This window comes from Mus caroli, chromosome 12, assembly GCF_900094665.2.
Source record: "Mus caroli chromosome 12, CAROLI_EIJ_v1.1, whole genome shotgun sequence".
NCBI classification, from domain to species: domain Eukaryota; kingdom Metazoa; phylum Chordata; class Mammalia; order Rodentia; family Muridae; genus Mus; species Mus caroli.
This window is the reverse complement of record NC_034581.1, coordinates 67,775,049-67,792,251: the sequence shown is the minus strand read 5'-3', so window position 1 is coordinate 67,792,251 and position 17,203 is coordinate 67,775,049. Positions and strand designations below refer to the sequence as shown.

At 39.5% G+C, this 17,203-nt stretch overlaps 1 protein-coding gene across 2 annotated transcripts in view; it reads right to left on the bottom strand.

The window, feature by feature from the left end:
- Mnat1 (MNAT1 component of CDK activating kinase) overlaps positions 1-17,203 on the bottom strand; it is a 144,542-nt gene that overhangs the window by 82,764 nt on the left and 44,575 nt on the right. For both annotated transcript variants that reach the window (XM_021179201.2, XM_029484436.1), the window contains exons 3-5: positions 15,495-15,568; positions 7,360-7,463; positions 2,516-2,656 (exon numbers count right to left, since the gene is read on the bottom strand). In XM_021179201.2, the coding sequence (XP_021034860.1) occupies positions 2,516-2,656; positions 7,360-7,463; positions 15,495-15,568 (319 nt within the window). The remainder of the gene's footprint in view (positions 1-2,515; positions 2,657-7,359; positions 7,464-15,494; positions 15,569-17,203) is intronic.

Here is a 17,203-nt window from a genome sequence, read left to right as displayed (position 1 = left end):
TAACAAAGATTGAAATAATCTATAAAAAAATTTAAAAGTTGAAATCAAAAAACCAAAGTGCAGTGTTATTCTATAAACTATTATATACTGATTAAGTGTAGTCATGAACACAGTGAATCACTAAGAATTATTTAACCACCCTGTTACATGGTCTAAATAGTGAGGAAAATGTGTGCAGTAATGACTTGCAGGTGAAGAAAACAGGAAGTGAGGAGGGAACTCACAAGAACCAGTATAAGCCCCAGATCACACACAATGGACGACACTGGGAAGGACGTCTTACTTCATGCCTCACTGGATTTGAGGGAAGCTTGATGCCAACACAGCTCAAGGAGGCAGCAAGACTCAGTGCTCTGAGGACTGACAGCTCGGGAAGTCCAACTGCTACAAGGCCTGATGGGAGGCAGTGCTGGGGATGACTGCAGTGGCTGAGCACGCTTTCTTCTGCCTCACATGCTGAGACTTGACTTCAGAAGCAAATTTGTTCTATGCATTGAAAGTGGGAAGGGTCTCTCACTACATTTGTATTTATTTTATCTGACTGCATATATGCATGCTACAGAGAACAACTTGTGAAACTTGTCAGTTCTCTCCTTCCAGCAGGTGGGTTGTGAGGCTTGGGAACAAGCACCTTTACCTGCTAGAGCTGGTGACAGCATTTACGATGGGCATTTATGACGAACACTTTCTGCCTAAATAATCCTCTATTTTCTTACCTGCATCTAATTTAAGATGTAACCTTGCCTTTTATTTTACTTCTGGTTAACTATCTTAAAATGCTTTTTGAACAAAGGCACAATAGAAAATACATTTACATTTATTCTATCATAGAATTAACAACACAGCAATTAAGGCTGGAAGCATGTCAATACTCAAGAAATGCCTCATGAAAAATGAATATATGGAGACAGCATAAAAAGAGGACAATGCAGAAAGACTTTCCCAGAAAGGAACATTTTCCAGCTTGTGATGTCATCAGTATCACAAAGGATTATTATAAGTATCAATAATAAAGTATAAATTCTATGAACCACATCTCAAACCACAGCCACTATGGCTATTTGTTAACAAAGTTGAATACAGAGATAACTGCTAGAAAGTACTAATATTCTAATACATTGCATCCAAATATGTTATTTTTGATGCAAAAATATGATATGCAGTCACTACATTTCAACACATAATCAACATATTCGAAACCAGCTTGTTAGGAAACTATTAAGAGAAAATGCTCTAAAAACAATGTTGTAGTAAGTTTAGAGACATATCTAGTGAGTATTATTTATGTTAATCTTAGTTATGTTAATCTTTCATCTGAAAGTGAAATGAATATAGACAAAAGCTGAGAAGGGGAAGAAGGAAGAGAGAGGGAAAGGGAAAGAAGAGGAAAAGGAGAGTGGGGAGTGGGGAAGGGAGGAGGATGAAGGAAGAGCAAGAAGAGGAAGATGCAGGAGGAGGAAGCAGAGGAGGATGAAAAGGGTAGGAGTGTAATACAGCAGAGCTTCACTTTGGCAGCCTTCTTTAAGGTCCACAAACATGTCACGTCCACAAGCATCTTCATTCCTTACGATAAATCACTTTAAATCCTTGATAGAAGTGGGAAAGATTTAAAAGGGAGCATGTGACTATAATTAAAAGTATAATTAAAGTCATTACCATGATTCTATCACTTAATTCTCTTTGGAATAGAAATTGGGTATCAAATTAATGTATTCTATACTAAATTCTAGAAACATGTCCATTTTCTAGAGCAGACACTATAAATGAAGTGGCCATCATCAACCCACAGAGGGACAGAATCTGCACCCCATCCCCTGAGATGGCGCAGGTTCTGTCATTGATCAGTAGGTGTGCTGTGCCCCTTTCCCAGCCCAAGCCTTCAAACCACGGGGTGTCTACTTCTTCACTCCTAGACTACTGCTCCTACAGCTCTAAGATACTGTAAACATGTCCAACTACACAACTGCAGAGGCCACATGGGCAGCAAGGAGACCTGCAGAGGACAGGATTTCAAAAACTCACATGAATTGTTTAGATATCTTACATAGATGTCTTACTATGTATCCCTGGATGCCCTGGAACTTACTCTGTAGACTAGGCTGGCCTCGAACTCACAGAGATCTACCTGCCTCTGCCTCCTGACTGCTGGGATTAAAGGTGAGTGCCACCATACCCAAGTGACTCACAGAATTGTTAAACATAAATATTATATGGATGAGGGGTAGAGAAATAACTATCAGAATAAAAGTCAAGCTTGCTCAGCAGATAACGGCCCTGACTTGCCTCATAAGCCCAACTACCTGAGTTCAGAACCCAGGAAATGGTTGGAGGAGAGGACCAAGTCAACACCAATGTCCTCTGGCCTCCCCATACACACCATGGCAGGCATATGCTCTCACCCAGTACCATACTTGTGCACAACAATAATAAATAAAATTTTAAAAATAATTTAAAGTATTGGAAAAAAGTAGAAAGTAAACTAGAGCAGGAACACTCTGAACTGCATTGTCCTTACCAGCTCATCTAAAAAGGCCTGCTTGTTCTTCCTTTTCAGAACCTGCTGCAGCTCTTCTTCCTTCTGTATGAACAGTCGTCGCTGCTCACTTTCTTGGCGTTCTACCTCCAATGCTTCCTCCAACTCCTCCTGCTCCCGCGTCTAAACAGACATTTCCATAGGAAAGGAATGAATTCACCCGCCAACAGCAATCCTTTACCATGGTCTTCTACTTTATTTACTAGAAGCATAAAGCATATTAATCACTTATGCTTTAATAATGTAACAACTCTATACAGAACAACTAGGACACTTGTTATTTTTTTAATTTTTAATATTTTTTTATTACGTATTTTCCTCAATTACATTTCCAATGCTATCCCAAAAGTCCCCCATACCCTCCCCCACTTCCCTACCCACCCATTCCCATTCTTTTGGCCCTGGCATTCCCCTGTATTGGGGCATATAAAGTTTGCATGACACTTGTTATTTTTTATGTGAGCATGTACTTACTATCCTAGGGAAGGACCGACACCAAACCAAGTACACTAAGCCCAGAGCAGAAACGGAATAACTAGTTAATAGTGGGCAGCAGGGGCGGGGTTGGGTTAATTTGTAATTATTATAGACAATTTAAGTCATGCATTCATAGAACTTAACATGACTTTTCTTAATTCATGTATTAGGCTAATTCATCCTTCAACAAAACACCACATTTTCAAGGAGAAAAAGGAGCTGCACTCTAATACTATAGCCTCATTATGTGCAAAATTAAACAAGGTCAACTGTATTCTGAGGACAGCAAATCCACACCTCAAGTGAGCTCATTTTCAAAGCCATTTCAATTTCCTCTCCTCTCTTGTTCTCCTTAAGTCAGCTGCTAAGTATTGTGAGCATGTCTCCTAATCAATTTTACCAATTCCTAAACCCCTGTTATGTAAGTCAATGTACTTCACACAAGCTTCTACGTTAAGAAGGGAATCCAACTTTATCCAGAAGGGTTATTAGTAAGAGCAAACATAGGAAGATAGAACTTCATGTTGTCGGAGTGCCTCCAATCAGCACATCAAGTGTGGCTACAGCACACACAGTGTACGTAGTAATGACACTATTGATATGGGGATAAGTTTTCCTTGAGACTACAAGTAAAATTATAAACAGATTAAAGATCCACATCCTGGTACTAATAAATATGACTTCATTTTTGGTGAGGTACTCCAATCCTATTTCACACTCTCTCATCTGTGGGTGTTAGGTGTGTGTGTGTGTGTGTGTGTGTGTGTGTGTGTCTCATTTGCAATGCCCATAAGGGTCAGGACATTACTGAGAGGCCATGGGGAGGGGCTTTCAGAGAGTGAAGTGAGATTGCTCTGGCATGAAGAGTTCAAATGAAATAATGGACTAGTAATGGTTAAACTGGGAGTAAAGGGCAGGGTAAAGGAGGTATAATGGAGAAGAATAAAAACACTAACGACCTTTCAAAAAGATATATGGAAGCACACCACCACCACCACTACTACTACAACTACAAAAGCTTTCTACAATATAAAATATACATAAAGAGTTAAAATTAAAAATTATGCTATAACAGAACAATACCCCTAATAAACTTGAGAGATTAGAAAATAAAAACCCCAATTCCAGGTATGAGTTACTTCTTTTGGAATTATTGGCCAGTGAGATTCCATAGACCTCCAAACAATACAGGCTATAATCAATACTACTAGTTATATTCCATAATTTGAAAGTGAGAAGGAGAGTCCTAAAATCAGGCCAGTATGGAACTAGGAACTTTATCCGACTACTCTATCCAGCTTTCAGGGCACTGGAAGATGCTCTCTGCATGCTAGCGGAAGAGAGAGCAATCATCACCCTGACTGCCATGAACTCTGAGTGTTAGCCATGCCCACTGTGCAATAGTGACACAAATGTCATGAGAGTGACCAACCACTTCCTCACTGATTTAAGTCCTGCGCCATAAGATGGAATCCTTACTTGGCACCATTGTTGAATTTGTGGATAGACAGGTAATAGGCCCTAAGAGAGAATCTACTACTATTATGCCACTAAATAGATATAATGTCAAAGTGTCTCTTAATGACTTAGTGTTTTACCCATAGATCAATGTATCTATTAACCCTAATTTGAGAATCTTTTATTTAAATTAGGTAGAGATTGACAGTGTTCCATAACTGGCCAGGGAGCAGAAACTACTCCCATGCTCATGGATTGGCAGGATCAACATTGTAAAAATGGCTATCTTGCCAAAAGCAATCTACAGATTCAATGCAATCCCCATCAAAATTCCAACTCAATTCTTCAACGAATTAGAAAGTGCAATCTGCAAATTCATCTGGAATAACAAAAAACCTAGGATAGCAAAAACTCTTCTCAAGGATAAAAGAACCTCTGGTGGAATCACCATGCCGGACCTAAAGCTTTACTACAGAGCAATTGTGATAAAAACTGTGTGGTACTGGTATAGTGACAGACAAATAGACCAATGGAATAGAATTGAAGACCCAGAAATGAACCCACACACCTACGGTCACTTGATCTTCGACAAGGGAGCTAAAAACATCCAGTGGAAGAAAGACAGCATTTTCAACAAATGGTGCTGGCACAACTGGTTGTTAACATGTAGAAGAATGCGAATCGATCCATTCCTATCTCCTTGTACTAAGATCAAGTCTAAGTGGATCAAGGAACTTCACATAAAACCAGAGACACTGAAACTTATAGAGGAGAAAGTGGGGAAAAGCCTTGAAGATATGGGCACAGGGGAAAAATTCTTGAATAGAACAGCAATGGCTTGTGCTGTAAGATCAAGAATTGACAAGTGGGACCTCATGAAACTGCAAAGCTTCTGCAAGGCAAAAGACACCATCAATAAGACAAAAAAACCACCAACAGATTGGGAAAGGATCTTTACCTATCCTAAATCAGATAAGGGACTAATATCTAATATATATAAAGAACTCAAGAAGGTGGACTCCAGAAAGTCAAATAACCCCATTAAAAAATGGGGCTCAGAACTGAACAAAGAATTCTCACATGAAGAATACCGAATGGCAGAGAAGCACCTGAAAAAATGTTCAACATCCTTAATCATCAGGGAAATGCAAATCAAAACAACCCTGAGATTCCACCTCACACCAGTCAGAATGGCTAAGATCAAAAATTCAGGTGACAGCAGATGCTGGCGAGGATGTGGAGAAAGAGGAACACTCCTCCATTGTTGGTGGGATTGCAAGCTTGTACAACCACTCTGGAAATCAGTCTGGTGGTTCCTCAGAAAATTGGACATAGTACTACCGGAGGATCCAGCAATACCTCTCCTGGGCATATATCCAGAAGATGTCCCAACCGGTAAGAAGGACACATGCTCCACTATGTTCATAGCAGCCCTATTTATAATAGCCAGAAGCTGGAAAGAACCCAGATGTCCCTCAACAGAGGAATGGATACAGAAATTATGGTACATTTACACAATGGAGTACTACTCAGCTATTAAAAAGAATGAATTTATGAAATTCCTAGCCAAATGGATGGACCTGGAGGGCATCATCTTGAGTGAGGTAACACAATCACAAAGGAACTCACACAATATGTATTCACTGATAAGTGGATATTAGCCCAAAACTTAGGATACCCAAGATATAAGATACAATTTGCTAAACGCATGAAACTCAAGAAGAATGAAGACCAAAATGTGGACACTGTGCCCCTTCTTAGAATTGGGAACAAAACACCCATGGAAGGAGTTACAGAGACAAAGTTTGGAGCTGTGATGAAAGGATGGACCATCTAGAGACTGCCATATCCAGGGATCCATCCCATAATCAGCTTCTAAACGCGGACACCATTGCATACACTAGCAAGATTTTGCTGAAAGGACCCAAATATAGCTGTCTCTTGTGAGACTATGCAGGGGCCTAGCAAACACAGGAGTGGATGCTCACAGTCAGCTATTGGATGTATCACAGGGCTCCCAATGGAGAAGCTAGAGAAAGTACCCAAGGAGCTAAAGGGATCTGCAACCCTATAGTTGGAACAACATGATGAACTAACCAGTACCCCAGAGCTCTTGTCTCTAGCTGCATATGTATCAAAAGATGGCCTAGAGTCGGCCATCAATGGAAAGAGAGGCCCANTGGACTTGCAAACTTTATATGCCCCAATATAGGGGAATGCCAGGGCCAAAANAATGNGAATGGGTGGGTAGGGAAGTGGGGGGCGCTATGGGGGACTTTTGGGATAGCACTGGAAATGTAATTGAGGAAAATATGTAATAAAAAATATTAAAAATTAAAAAAAAAAAAAAAAGAAACTACGAGACTGAAGAATGCTCAGTCCTAAAGGGAACGTATATCCTACAACCCTCCTCCTAAGGCTGAGAGATCAATGGAGAAGAGGCAGCCGGGAGAGTCTATGAGCCTGAAGCAGTAGATGACTATAAAAACAATGTCTTCTGAACATGTCAGAGCAGCCCAAGCTAGACCGAATCCCAGCACAGAGAGGAAGATGGGCACACAATCCCACCTCTGGTCATGGAGCTATTGACTGTAGCTGCTGTGAGAGAAACAAAGAACTTTCTCTGGGAGTGCTGCTACTGGTAAGTCGCCACTCTCTGGTAGAAGACCACACATACAAGAATATTTGAGCAGCACAAATTTCTTTTGAAATACTTTTGTAAAGGACACAAAGATGGGTGTGTAGAGCAGGGAGGGGTAAATTGAGAAAGAGATGAAAAGAGTGGGGGGTGGAACACATTATATGAAATGCTCAAAGAACTAATAAAATCTTTTTAAATATTATGTGAAAGATATTACTCATACAAAAGAAGAAAATACTTAGCAACCAACCAGCTTTAATTTGTTTTTCTGAATGACATCTTTGTTTTCTTTTTGATATATTTCCATTTTCTTTTTAGTGTTCTCCAAATCCACATTGTTGGTCAAATTGAAAACTGTAACAAAAAGGAAACAATGTCATGAATTTTAATAGTTTTAATATAAATCTTAAGGTGATTATAAAAGCCAAAGCTTCCGAATTTTGACTTCTTACTCATGGGATTAACAGTCTTTATGGTTCTATTTGTGTCTTTTATCTATCTATCCTATCAAGTCACTCATGACTACCTTGACTCTACCTATCTTCTAATCTCTACCCTCTACAGACACTGGCACTTATGTGGTACACCTAGGGACACATACATGAACACCCGAACAAACCTAAACTTAATAAAAATAAATCAAAGACTAACTTACCTTTATTGCAAACATCTATAGAATATGTGATACAGACACTTCATCTAATTATCTCACTTAGCCTAATTCATACATGACAGAACTAGGGTTGTGTTTTTTCATTTATTAAATGTGTGGGTGTGTGTGTGTGTGTGTGTGTGTGTGTGCACGTGTAGTGCACATGGGTGTTCTACAGAATGTGTGAAGGTCAGAATACAACTTGCAGGTATCAGTTCTCTCCTTCCATCATGTGGTTTCCAGGAATGGAGCTCCAGTCATCAGCCTTGCAGCAGGTACCTTTACCCACTGATCCATCTCACCAGTCCCAGATGTGGTCTAAAACTAACAAATAGCTCAGCCACAGTATATGGCTAATAATCTCTAGAACCAGGACTGTGATGTAGGTAAATCCCCAAATCTGAACTTTTATCAACAAGGAATGTGTTGTTTCTGCAAATGCTTGCCTAGCTGAGTATTTTCCCCTTATAGAAGCTCCACATATCTAAGACTGTAGCTTTAAAATCTACACAGAGAGCATCAATATTGAGATCTGACCCCCACCATCTCCATCTTAATCACCAGCTCTTCCTTCACCTCACTTTGCACTGACAATTCCCCTTCTGCGAATGCCAAAAACATTACTTCTTAGCAGTCTCTTCAGCTTGTCCACTTTCTACCCTATATTTTTTCAATGTACATGTTTTGTTAGACCTACTAGAATGTTCATTTACTACTGATTTAAACTTGGTGTTAAATATAATTAAAAACACAAGTAAACTTCAATTCTAAGTGAAATGTATATGGCTAGATGAAATTCATTTCTTTTATAAATACCACAATAAATCCCAATAAAAGCAAAACAGACTGTTTATTTCATTTTCACTTAGAAAATAAAGGCATTAGCGATATAATAGATGTAAATCATGATCACAGATAATACAACCTCTTTCTCTCAAAAATAAAGATCATAAAATTGAATTACTAACATAAAAGCTTCTTAGATGAAGCAAGCTTATTCATGTCACAGTGAACCACAATGTCATGAGAGCCTCAGAGAAGGAACAGCAGCTAACTCTAACAATCATTTGACTTTCTATCTGTTTGCTACTGTAGCTCAGATGTTGACCTGACTCTAATCAAGAATTAGATGCAAACAAAAAAACCTATTATATTTTCTGGAAGATTTAACATTATTTAAGTACAATTTTAAAGTCTTTTGACATTCAGAATTTACAATTAAAGCCCTCTGGGCTTTCTCATCCTTTTAAAATAAGTATTCTCTGCACTCAAAGAATAATCTGTTTATTATGAAGCTAAGAACAAGTGTTTGAGATGATCCCTGGGGCAAGGAGGAACAGAAAGTTCTATGTGCATATTGTCATGCTCACAGAGAAGGGCCTGTTGTTATTGCCACAAGAAAGCTCATCTTCACGTGTACCTTCTAGTGTAAGTTTTTGATACCATCATTCAAATTTTCACATTTCAATTTTTATGTGTGCTATTTACGGAACTTATAATGGCATTTATATAACAGAATGTCTTCATCCCCATTTTCTGCCTCCTCAAACATTGACCTGAGCTAACCTCCTGTTTCTAAACCTCGTGTGTATGTGTAAGTTTCTACACTTCTACTACACAACCAAAGTCAAAGCGCTTTCACACCTGTCAAAAACAGCTCTAGACGTCCTTATTGGCAATGGGCTAGTAGCCATTGATTTGTTTGTTTGTTTTATAACAAGAGTTTCCTTTGCAATCCAGGCTGGCCTATAACTCATGGCCATGTTGCCTGCCTTTTGGTACTAGAATTGCATGAATATACTACCACACCAATACCATGCCAAAACCTACATGCTACTCTCTTATCTCTGACTATTTCTCAGTACTCCATATTTCAGACATAGACTACTAACTACTCATCAGGCCTATCATATATTTTCAAAGGACTGTGAGTGAGAAAAGTCTACTAGGTAAACTATTTATCAGCAATATGAACTTGTTCATAATACTTGAGCTCTTTGTGCTTGTTCTCCATATACAAGAAAAAAGCTTAGAGGGCCTGTTTTAGAATTTTGAAAATTACAGTGGGTATGAAGCTCACTCTGGTCATCAGTAGGTGTCAATTAAACTAACATTTTTTTCTTTTGAGTAGCAGCAAAAGTCAATACAGACATCAAAGTATCTTTGAAAGGATGAATAAAGCAAAAGTAGACAGCAACAGAAAGCAGATTCTGAAAGAGTTTTATTCCTACATTAACAACCAGAACAATGCCACACACACACACACAACAAAGTGACAGAACCAAACTAATATCTTTATTCCAACCCTCTTTCCAGCAGGCGCCCTGTATAACAAGACAAACCAATAAAAAAAACGTGATTTTTATAACTTGCATTGCCTTTTGTTGGGGGAAGGGGCGTGTAGAGAGTGCAGGTACACATATGTGTGCATTGATGTGGAGTACAAAGGGCAAGCTTAGGCATCATTTTTTTTCCAATGGGGACATTAACCTTGTATCTTTTTTTTCTCCCCAGAGATAGGGTTTCTCTGTGTACTCCTAGCTGTCCTGGAACTTGTTCTGTAGACCAGGCTGGCCTTGAACTGGCAGAGATTCACCTGCCTCTGCCTCCTGAGTGCTGAGATCAAAGGATTGCATCATCACCACCTGGTGTCCACCTTGTTTCCTGAGACAACATGTATCACTGACCTAGAATGTGCCACATGGGTTAGGATGGCAGGCCTCAAGACCCGTGGATCTGCTGTCTGTGCCTCTTATGTGCTGAGATTACAAGCACAAGTCAGGACAGCTGATCTTCTCACCTGGGTCTCAGGGGTCAAACTCAGGTCCTCATGCTTACAGAACAGGCACTTTGCCAACTCTTCCTGCTCTCCAACTTGCACTGTCTTGATTAGTACCACTTAACAGAAGTGTTCAAGGTCATGTTCCAAGTCTTCCTACCTCACTTCTGATGCCAACTCTGAGTGAATATCCTCTCTACAACGTCCTCTTTACTATGGCCACCACTACTGTCCATTCTGAGTTCCTTATTTCTTATCAATACTACTGAAACCATCTTTTAAAAATCTCACTGGCTCCCTGTGAGCCACCGACTAAATCTTACTGACAGCCAAGTTTACAAAGTTTCTCATTTCATATAAACCTCTTGAAAATTTATGTATTTATATAATAAGTATGGGTATTTTAGCCAGGTGGTGGTGGCACACACCTTTAATTCCAGCACTCAGACAGGCAGATCTCTGTGAGTTTGAGGCCAGCTTGGTCTACAGAGCTAGTTCCAGAACAGTCAAGCATACACTGAGAAACCCTGTCTCAAAAAAAAAAAAAAAAAAAAGGGTGTTTTGCCTACATGCATGTCTGTGCAACACATGCATGCCTGGTGGCCTTGGAGGCAGGAAGAAGGCTTAAGAACTCCTGGGATCAGAGTTACAGACAGTTGTGTGATACCACCTGAGTGCTGGATCAAACCCGGGTCCTCTGAAGAACAGCCATACTCTTAATCAGTGAACTCTCTCTCCAGCCTTTTAAACAAAGAATAACTGAATATATGTATCGGATACAATGTAATATTTGGCATATGTAAACCTACGGAATTACTACAGCAATCTGATGAGCAAACCTATCCTATCACATGCTCTCTTTTTCTGTAGTAGGGCCATTTAACAGGTGGTGTCTAATTGTGATTTTTAACTGCATTTTCCTGATAATTAGTGATGCTGAGGATCGCTGCATATACCTATTGGTTAGGTTGTCTGGGTGTCTGTTTTAGTGATATCTACTTGTCAATAAGGTTATTTTCATTCTTGCTATAGTTATTAAGTTCGTATAAATTTCAGAGATGTGATGGCTTGAGTGATATGTGCCCATAGAGTCAGACATTTGAAAAGCATGGTCCCAGATGGTGGTGCTGTTTGGGAAGGCTTAAAGATATAGCCTTGTTGTAACAAGTGCAACATTGGAAGCAGGCTTTGAGAGTTTAAAGACTCTCACCATTTCCCATGTATTCTCTCTCTGCTTCAAGCTTGTGGTTCAAACCTTTAATCCCAGCACTTGGGAGGCAGAAGCAGGCGGATTTCTGAGTTCGAGGCCAGCCTGGTCTACAGAGTGAGTTCCAGGACAGCCAGGGCTATATAGAGGAACCCTGTCTCGAACCCCCCCTCCCCAAAAAAGATGTGAGTCCTCAGCTTCTTTCTGCTCAAGCCACCATGTCTGCGGCTTCCTGTCATGCTTCCCTATCATGCTGACAATGGACTTTTATCCCTCTGGGACAGTTAGCCAAAGCAAAGTCTTTCTTGTAAAAGTTACCTAGGCCATGGTATTTTATCACAGCAGTAAAAAAGGAACTACTAATGCAGTTAGTGGTAGCGCTATCATCTGCAAATGGCTCCTCTGCTTCTGTGGACTGTCTTTATTTATCATCTCCTTTGCTCTGGTGAAGCCTTTTAATGATGAGTCCTCTCCTCTTCTTCCTCTCCTTTTCTCCTGTCCAGCACCAGTGTGGTGGTTTGAGTAAGAATAGCCCTCACAGGCTCATATGTTTGAATCCTTGGTTCCCCGTTGGTGGAACTGTTTGGGAAGGATGAGGAAGGATTGTGACCTTGTTAGAGGAGCTGTATCACTGGGAGCAGGCTTTGAGGCTTCAAAAGACGCAAATCATTTCCAGTGTGCTCTTGTCTCCTGAGTGTAAATCAAGATATGAGCTCTCACCTGCTGCTCCTCCCTCCTGCCTTCACTCCACCAATATGGATCCTAACCTGCAACTCTGTCTTTCATAAAAGGCCGTGGTCAACCATAGAAAAGAATACAGGCAGTCACTCTCTAATTGAATAAAGTCCAGTCTTTAGTTGGAGTTTGGCTTCTTATATAAATCATAACTACTACCTACAGTGCTGTTTCTATTTTTTAAAGAAAAACAAAAGCATAGTTATATAATTCTGGAATAAACTGCATAATATAATAAGCACAATTGGCCTGAGAAAGCTTGATCACTGGAGCAAATAATTTATGGTGCATAACTGAGCTGGAGAGCAGAACAGAGACGTACTTGAGAACAACTTTTTTTTTTAAAATGTGTTTGTTTGGTTTTTTTTTTTTTTTTTACTGTGTTCTTATTTTTTTAAGATTTACTTATTGTTATATGCAAGTACACTGCAGCTGTCTTCAGAAACACCAGAGGAGGACATCAGATCTCATTATGGATGATTGTGAGCCACCATGTGGTTGGTGGGATTTGAACTCAGGACCTTCAGAAGAGCAGTCAGTATTCTTAACTGCTGAGCCATTTCTCCAGCCCTGACAACAGCTTTAATGGAAAGCATTTAGCACGCATCACTGTGCTTCAGCATGAGTCAGCACAGTCTATGGAAGAACAGGGAAATGTAAAAAGCTCCAATGAGACAACTAACTAGACAATGGTTGAGAATTTCTACCTACTTTAAAAATACATCCTCATAAAATATACATAATAGGATATTGATTTTCAAGTCAAATGCACTGATAGTTTTTGTATCTGGTGATACAGGGTAAGATGGTGGCTCATTGGTTAACTGCTTGCTATACAAGCATAAGAACCTAAGTTTGGATCCCCAGCATCCACAGAAAAACCAAGGCACAGTAGCATATACCTGTAACTCAAACACTGAGATTCAGAGACAGGAAATTCCAGGGATTTGACCACCAACCAACCAGTCTAGCCAATAGGTGAGCTCCACATTCAGCAAGAAACCCTGTCTTAAATAGTTGAGACTAAGAGACAAAGATACCATCACTTACCTCTGGCCTCCATGTGCATATGCATGGGTATATATACCAACATACACATACACAGAAACAGAGAAAAATATGATAGACCAGGTATGATGGTACATGCCTATAATCTCAGACACTGGGAACCAGAGGCAAAAAGATTCTTTGTAAGCTCAAAGCCAACTTGACATATATTAACAGTTATCAGATAGAGACTCCATCTCAAAGAAAAGAACATATTACATATTGTATAGTCATACTTATCCAAGCTTACTCCTTGTCCTGTTAATACTAGTGCCTACTTCTAAACACAAACCTGGTTTTACATATAGGCCCCAAATTACCAATTCTTTGAAATTAGTTGAACTCATAGACACAAACAAACAAAACAAAACATAAATAGGCTCACCCAGAACCTCATGAAAAATTAAGGTCACTTGTTGTTTCATCGCCTAAGCCTGGTCCCCAGTTTCTTTGTCTTTCGATTTCCTTCAGCTTCCTAGAATACTTGGTTGGAACCATAGCAGTTCCAAGTTGCCTGTTAGCACTATACCCTCTTTTGCCTTTTTTGTACTCCGGGGTTTCTGGTCACACTAATCACACCGACTTTTTGTATGTGGAAACTTTCTTTGTGATGGCTGTTCTGCTTGTCCCACAGCAGAGCATCTTCTCAGTCTGTGTCCTAATGCTGCCCTTCATTGGCATTCACAATTCTACCATCGTTTTAGTTAAATCCTCAGGGACTTATGGCTGCTAATATACACAAAGCACAAACGAGTACATTAGAATGAAAAAGCACCAGTTCTACGGTACTAAAATAGATCAGAAAAAACCTTGAATTATTTTCTGCACATGCTCCTATTGTGCTCTGTACATGCTCGTACTGAGACATAACAACTTGGACTTTAAAAGGAAATTTTTTAAATTAATACTAATTCTAAAGAATTTGAATTTCTAATCTTTTATATATAAATGCTTCCTAATGATTCTTTTTATCACATTTTAACAATAAAGTTATGAATTGGAAGAATAAAAAGATGGCTGTTTGACGTTCATAGTTTCTAATTTTTATAGGCTATTCCCTTTTATCATTTCCAACCCTGTACTCTGTAACAAATACAGCAACTTCTTGTTTTATTTTTACTTACTTAATGTGTGCTTTACATTTGTTTGTTTGTTTGTTTGTTGCGCGTGCATGGTGGCCAGAGGAAAACTTGAGGAATTGGTACTCTCCTTCCACTTGGGGGGGAGGGGAGGGGAGGGATAGACCTTAAGTCTTCATGCTTAGTGGCAAACACCCTTCCTTACCTGCTGAGTCATCTCACCAACTGTAATTATCACATTTTAAAAAGCATAAATTTTTAAATCAATATTTCATAACTTCCATATCTTTTAGCAGTTCTAGAACTCTCTTTAGCAAAAACGAAACAAGCATCAATCCCTAGCCCAGCACTGGGAGAGGGAGAAGCAAGCAGAAACAATACACTTTTGTGAGGAAAACACCTTATTCACACTGAAAAGAAGCACTAGGGCCATTCTAACTTCTGCCTTGAAAACCCTTATTAGTCAGATGCTCAACAGTCAACTGCTTCAAAGTCTTCTCAACCTACTGTTGCATGACAGCATAAATGACAGTGAACGTTTGTTTCTTGTTATCACAGACAGAGTTAAAAGAACTTCTACAAAGTCAATCAAAGCAGTTCCTGTTGCTTATACTACTTGGGTAGAGATGATACATGCACACACCCTCCATCCCAGCTAAAGAATGCTACCTCTACTAATAATTCCTCCATGATAAAATTCAAGAATGCCCGTTACTATGATTTAAATTTGACAAACGTAATACAACTGTAAAAAAAGTAACCTGTGAACATTGGCAACCACTACCACATCAAAATCCATCAGAAGCCTTGTGTGTGAGACATTGTCTAGGCATCTAAAAGAGAACAGCACAAGATCTCAAGGCTAGCACATCAAATTAAAACATACCGATTTCCTCCACTTCTTCCAGAAAATCATTATACTCTCTTAAACTAGGAAAATCTTCTTCCCTTTTGTTGTATCTACAGAGAAGAAAAATATCAAAGTATTACAAATCATTGTAAGCCATTTTATATAACCAGCTTGCTCATCCCAACCTAATTCAATACTGATGTACAGAAAAAGACTGCTTACTGTGTAAAACACTGTGTTCTTGATGCCAGGTTTAAAACTACACCAAGAATGAAAGCTAAGTTTGCCAGGGTTTTTGTTGGCTTTGTTTTGTTTTCTGGTTCTTTTGTAGGGTGTAGAAGGTGGATTTCTGTTCACAAAAGGCATGTGTTCTACCACTGAGCTATGCATGCAACCCAATAACACTATTCTTAAAATTCTTATGATTACAGAGAAACTGTAGAATCAAGAGAGAATAGCATCACATGCACAAATCTCTCTCTCCCTCTCTCTCTCTCTCTCTCTCTCTCTCTCTCTCTCTCTCTCTCTGTTTGTTTTTTGTTTTGGTTTGGTTTTTTGTTTTGTTTTTTCAAGACAGGGTTTCTCTGTATAGCCCTGGCTGGCCTGGAACTCACTTTGTAGACCAGGCTGGCCTCGAACTCAGAAATCTGCCTGGCTCTGCCTCCCAAGTGCTGGGATTAAAGGCATGCGCCACCACTGCCCGGCACATGCACAATTCTTAAAAGACCTAAGTAAAAAGATTTAATAACATACTTCATGGATTTGGAAATGAATTTAAGTAAGACATATCACTGTAAATTATATTATTTATTATTGAGCCATTAATTGAAGAAAACTGAAGTTCAATTTAAAAAAGGACTTTCATTTTTTCATGACAATATGACCTTAAAAATATTAGGTCTGCCAGCTAGTGGCAGTGCCCGTCTTTAATCTCAGACCCGGGAAGTAGAGGCAGGTGGATCTCTGTGAGTTTGAAGCCAGCCTGGTCTGCAGAGTGAATTCCAAGACAGCAAGGGTTACACAGAGAAACCTGGGGGTTGGGGGGGGGGGGGCGGTTGTAATGTATCTGTGAATAATAACAAAACTGAAAAGGTTAAAGATAAAGATCAGAATGTAAAAGATGGCGCTTTGAAGTAGTACAAGTAAATAAGAAGCTCGGCTCAGCCACTGATAAAGTATTACCAAGTCACCATCCAGCAAGAAGTTACTAAACCATTAGTAAAATGTATACCCCCAAAAATAAGAACTAAGAAGGGCCGGAGAGGTGCTCAGTGGCTAAGAACCTGTATTATGCTTGGGACCGCAAGGTCATGAAGAAAGGAAACATGATGTTGCGGCCATTTCTTCCACCTTCTTTCTCTTCGTCCCTCATTTAACTTGAGGCAGCACCATGTTGGGCAGAGCATCAGAGGCCCACCACCTCTGTGGTCCATCCTAGGCACTAGAAGGAGGGCTCCAGGAAGAATTTGCCACTTTCAGTTTAAAAAAAAAAAAAAAATTGTGGCGGCTGCTGGCTGTGAGGGCAGTGTGCTTGGCTCTGCATTTGCTACACCTTTCTTTATAGCATGACACCAAGGAACTGAAGAAGCAAGGATGCTTAATTCATCCTTTTAATAGATAATGAAAAATATTTAAGAGGTGTGATCTCTGAAAAGTGGCTTAAACTCTTGAACTCTTAAACTCTCATACTAGATAAGATTATAAATAATGACAAAGGAAGAAAGAGAGAGAGAGAGAGAGAGAGA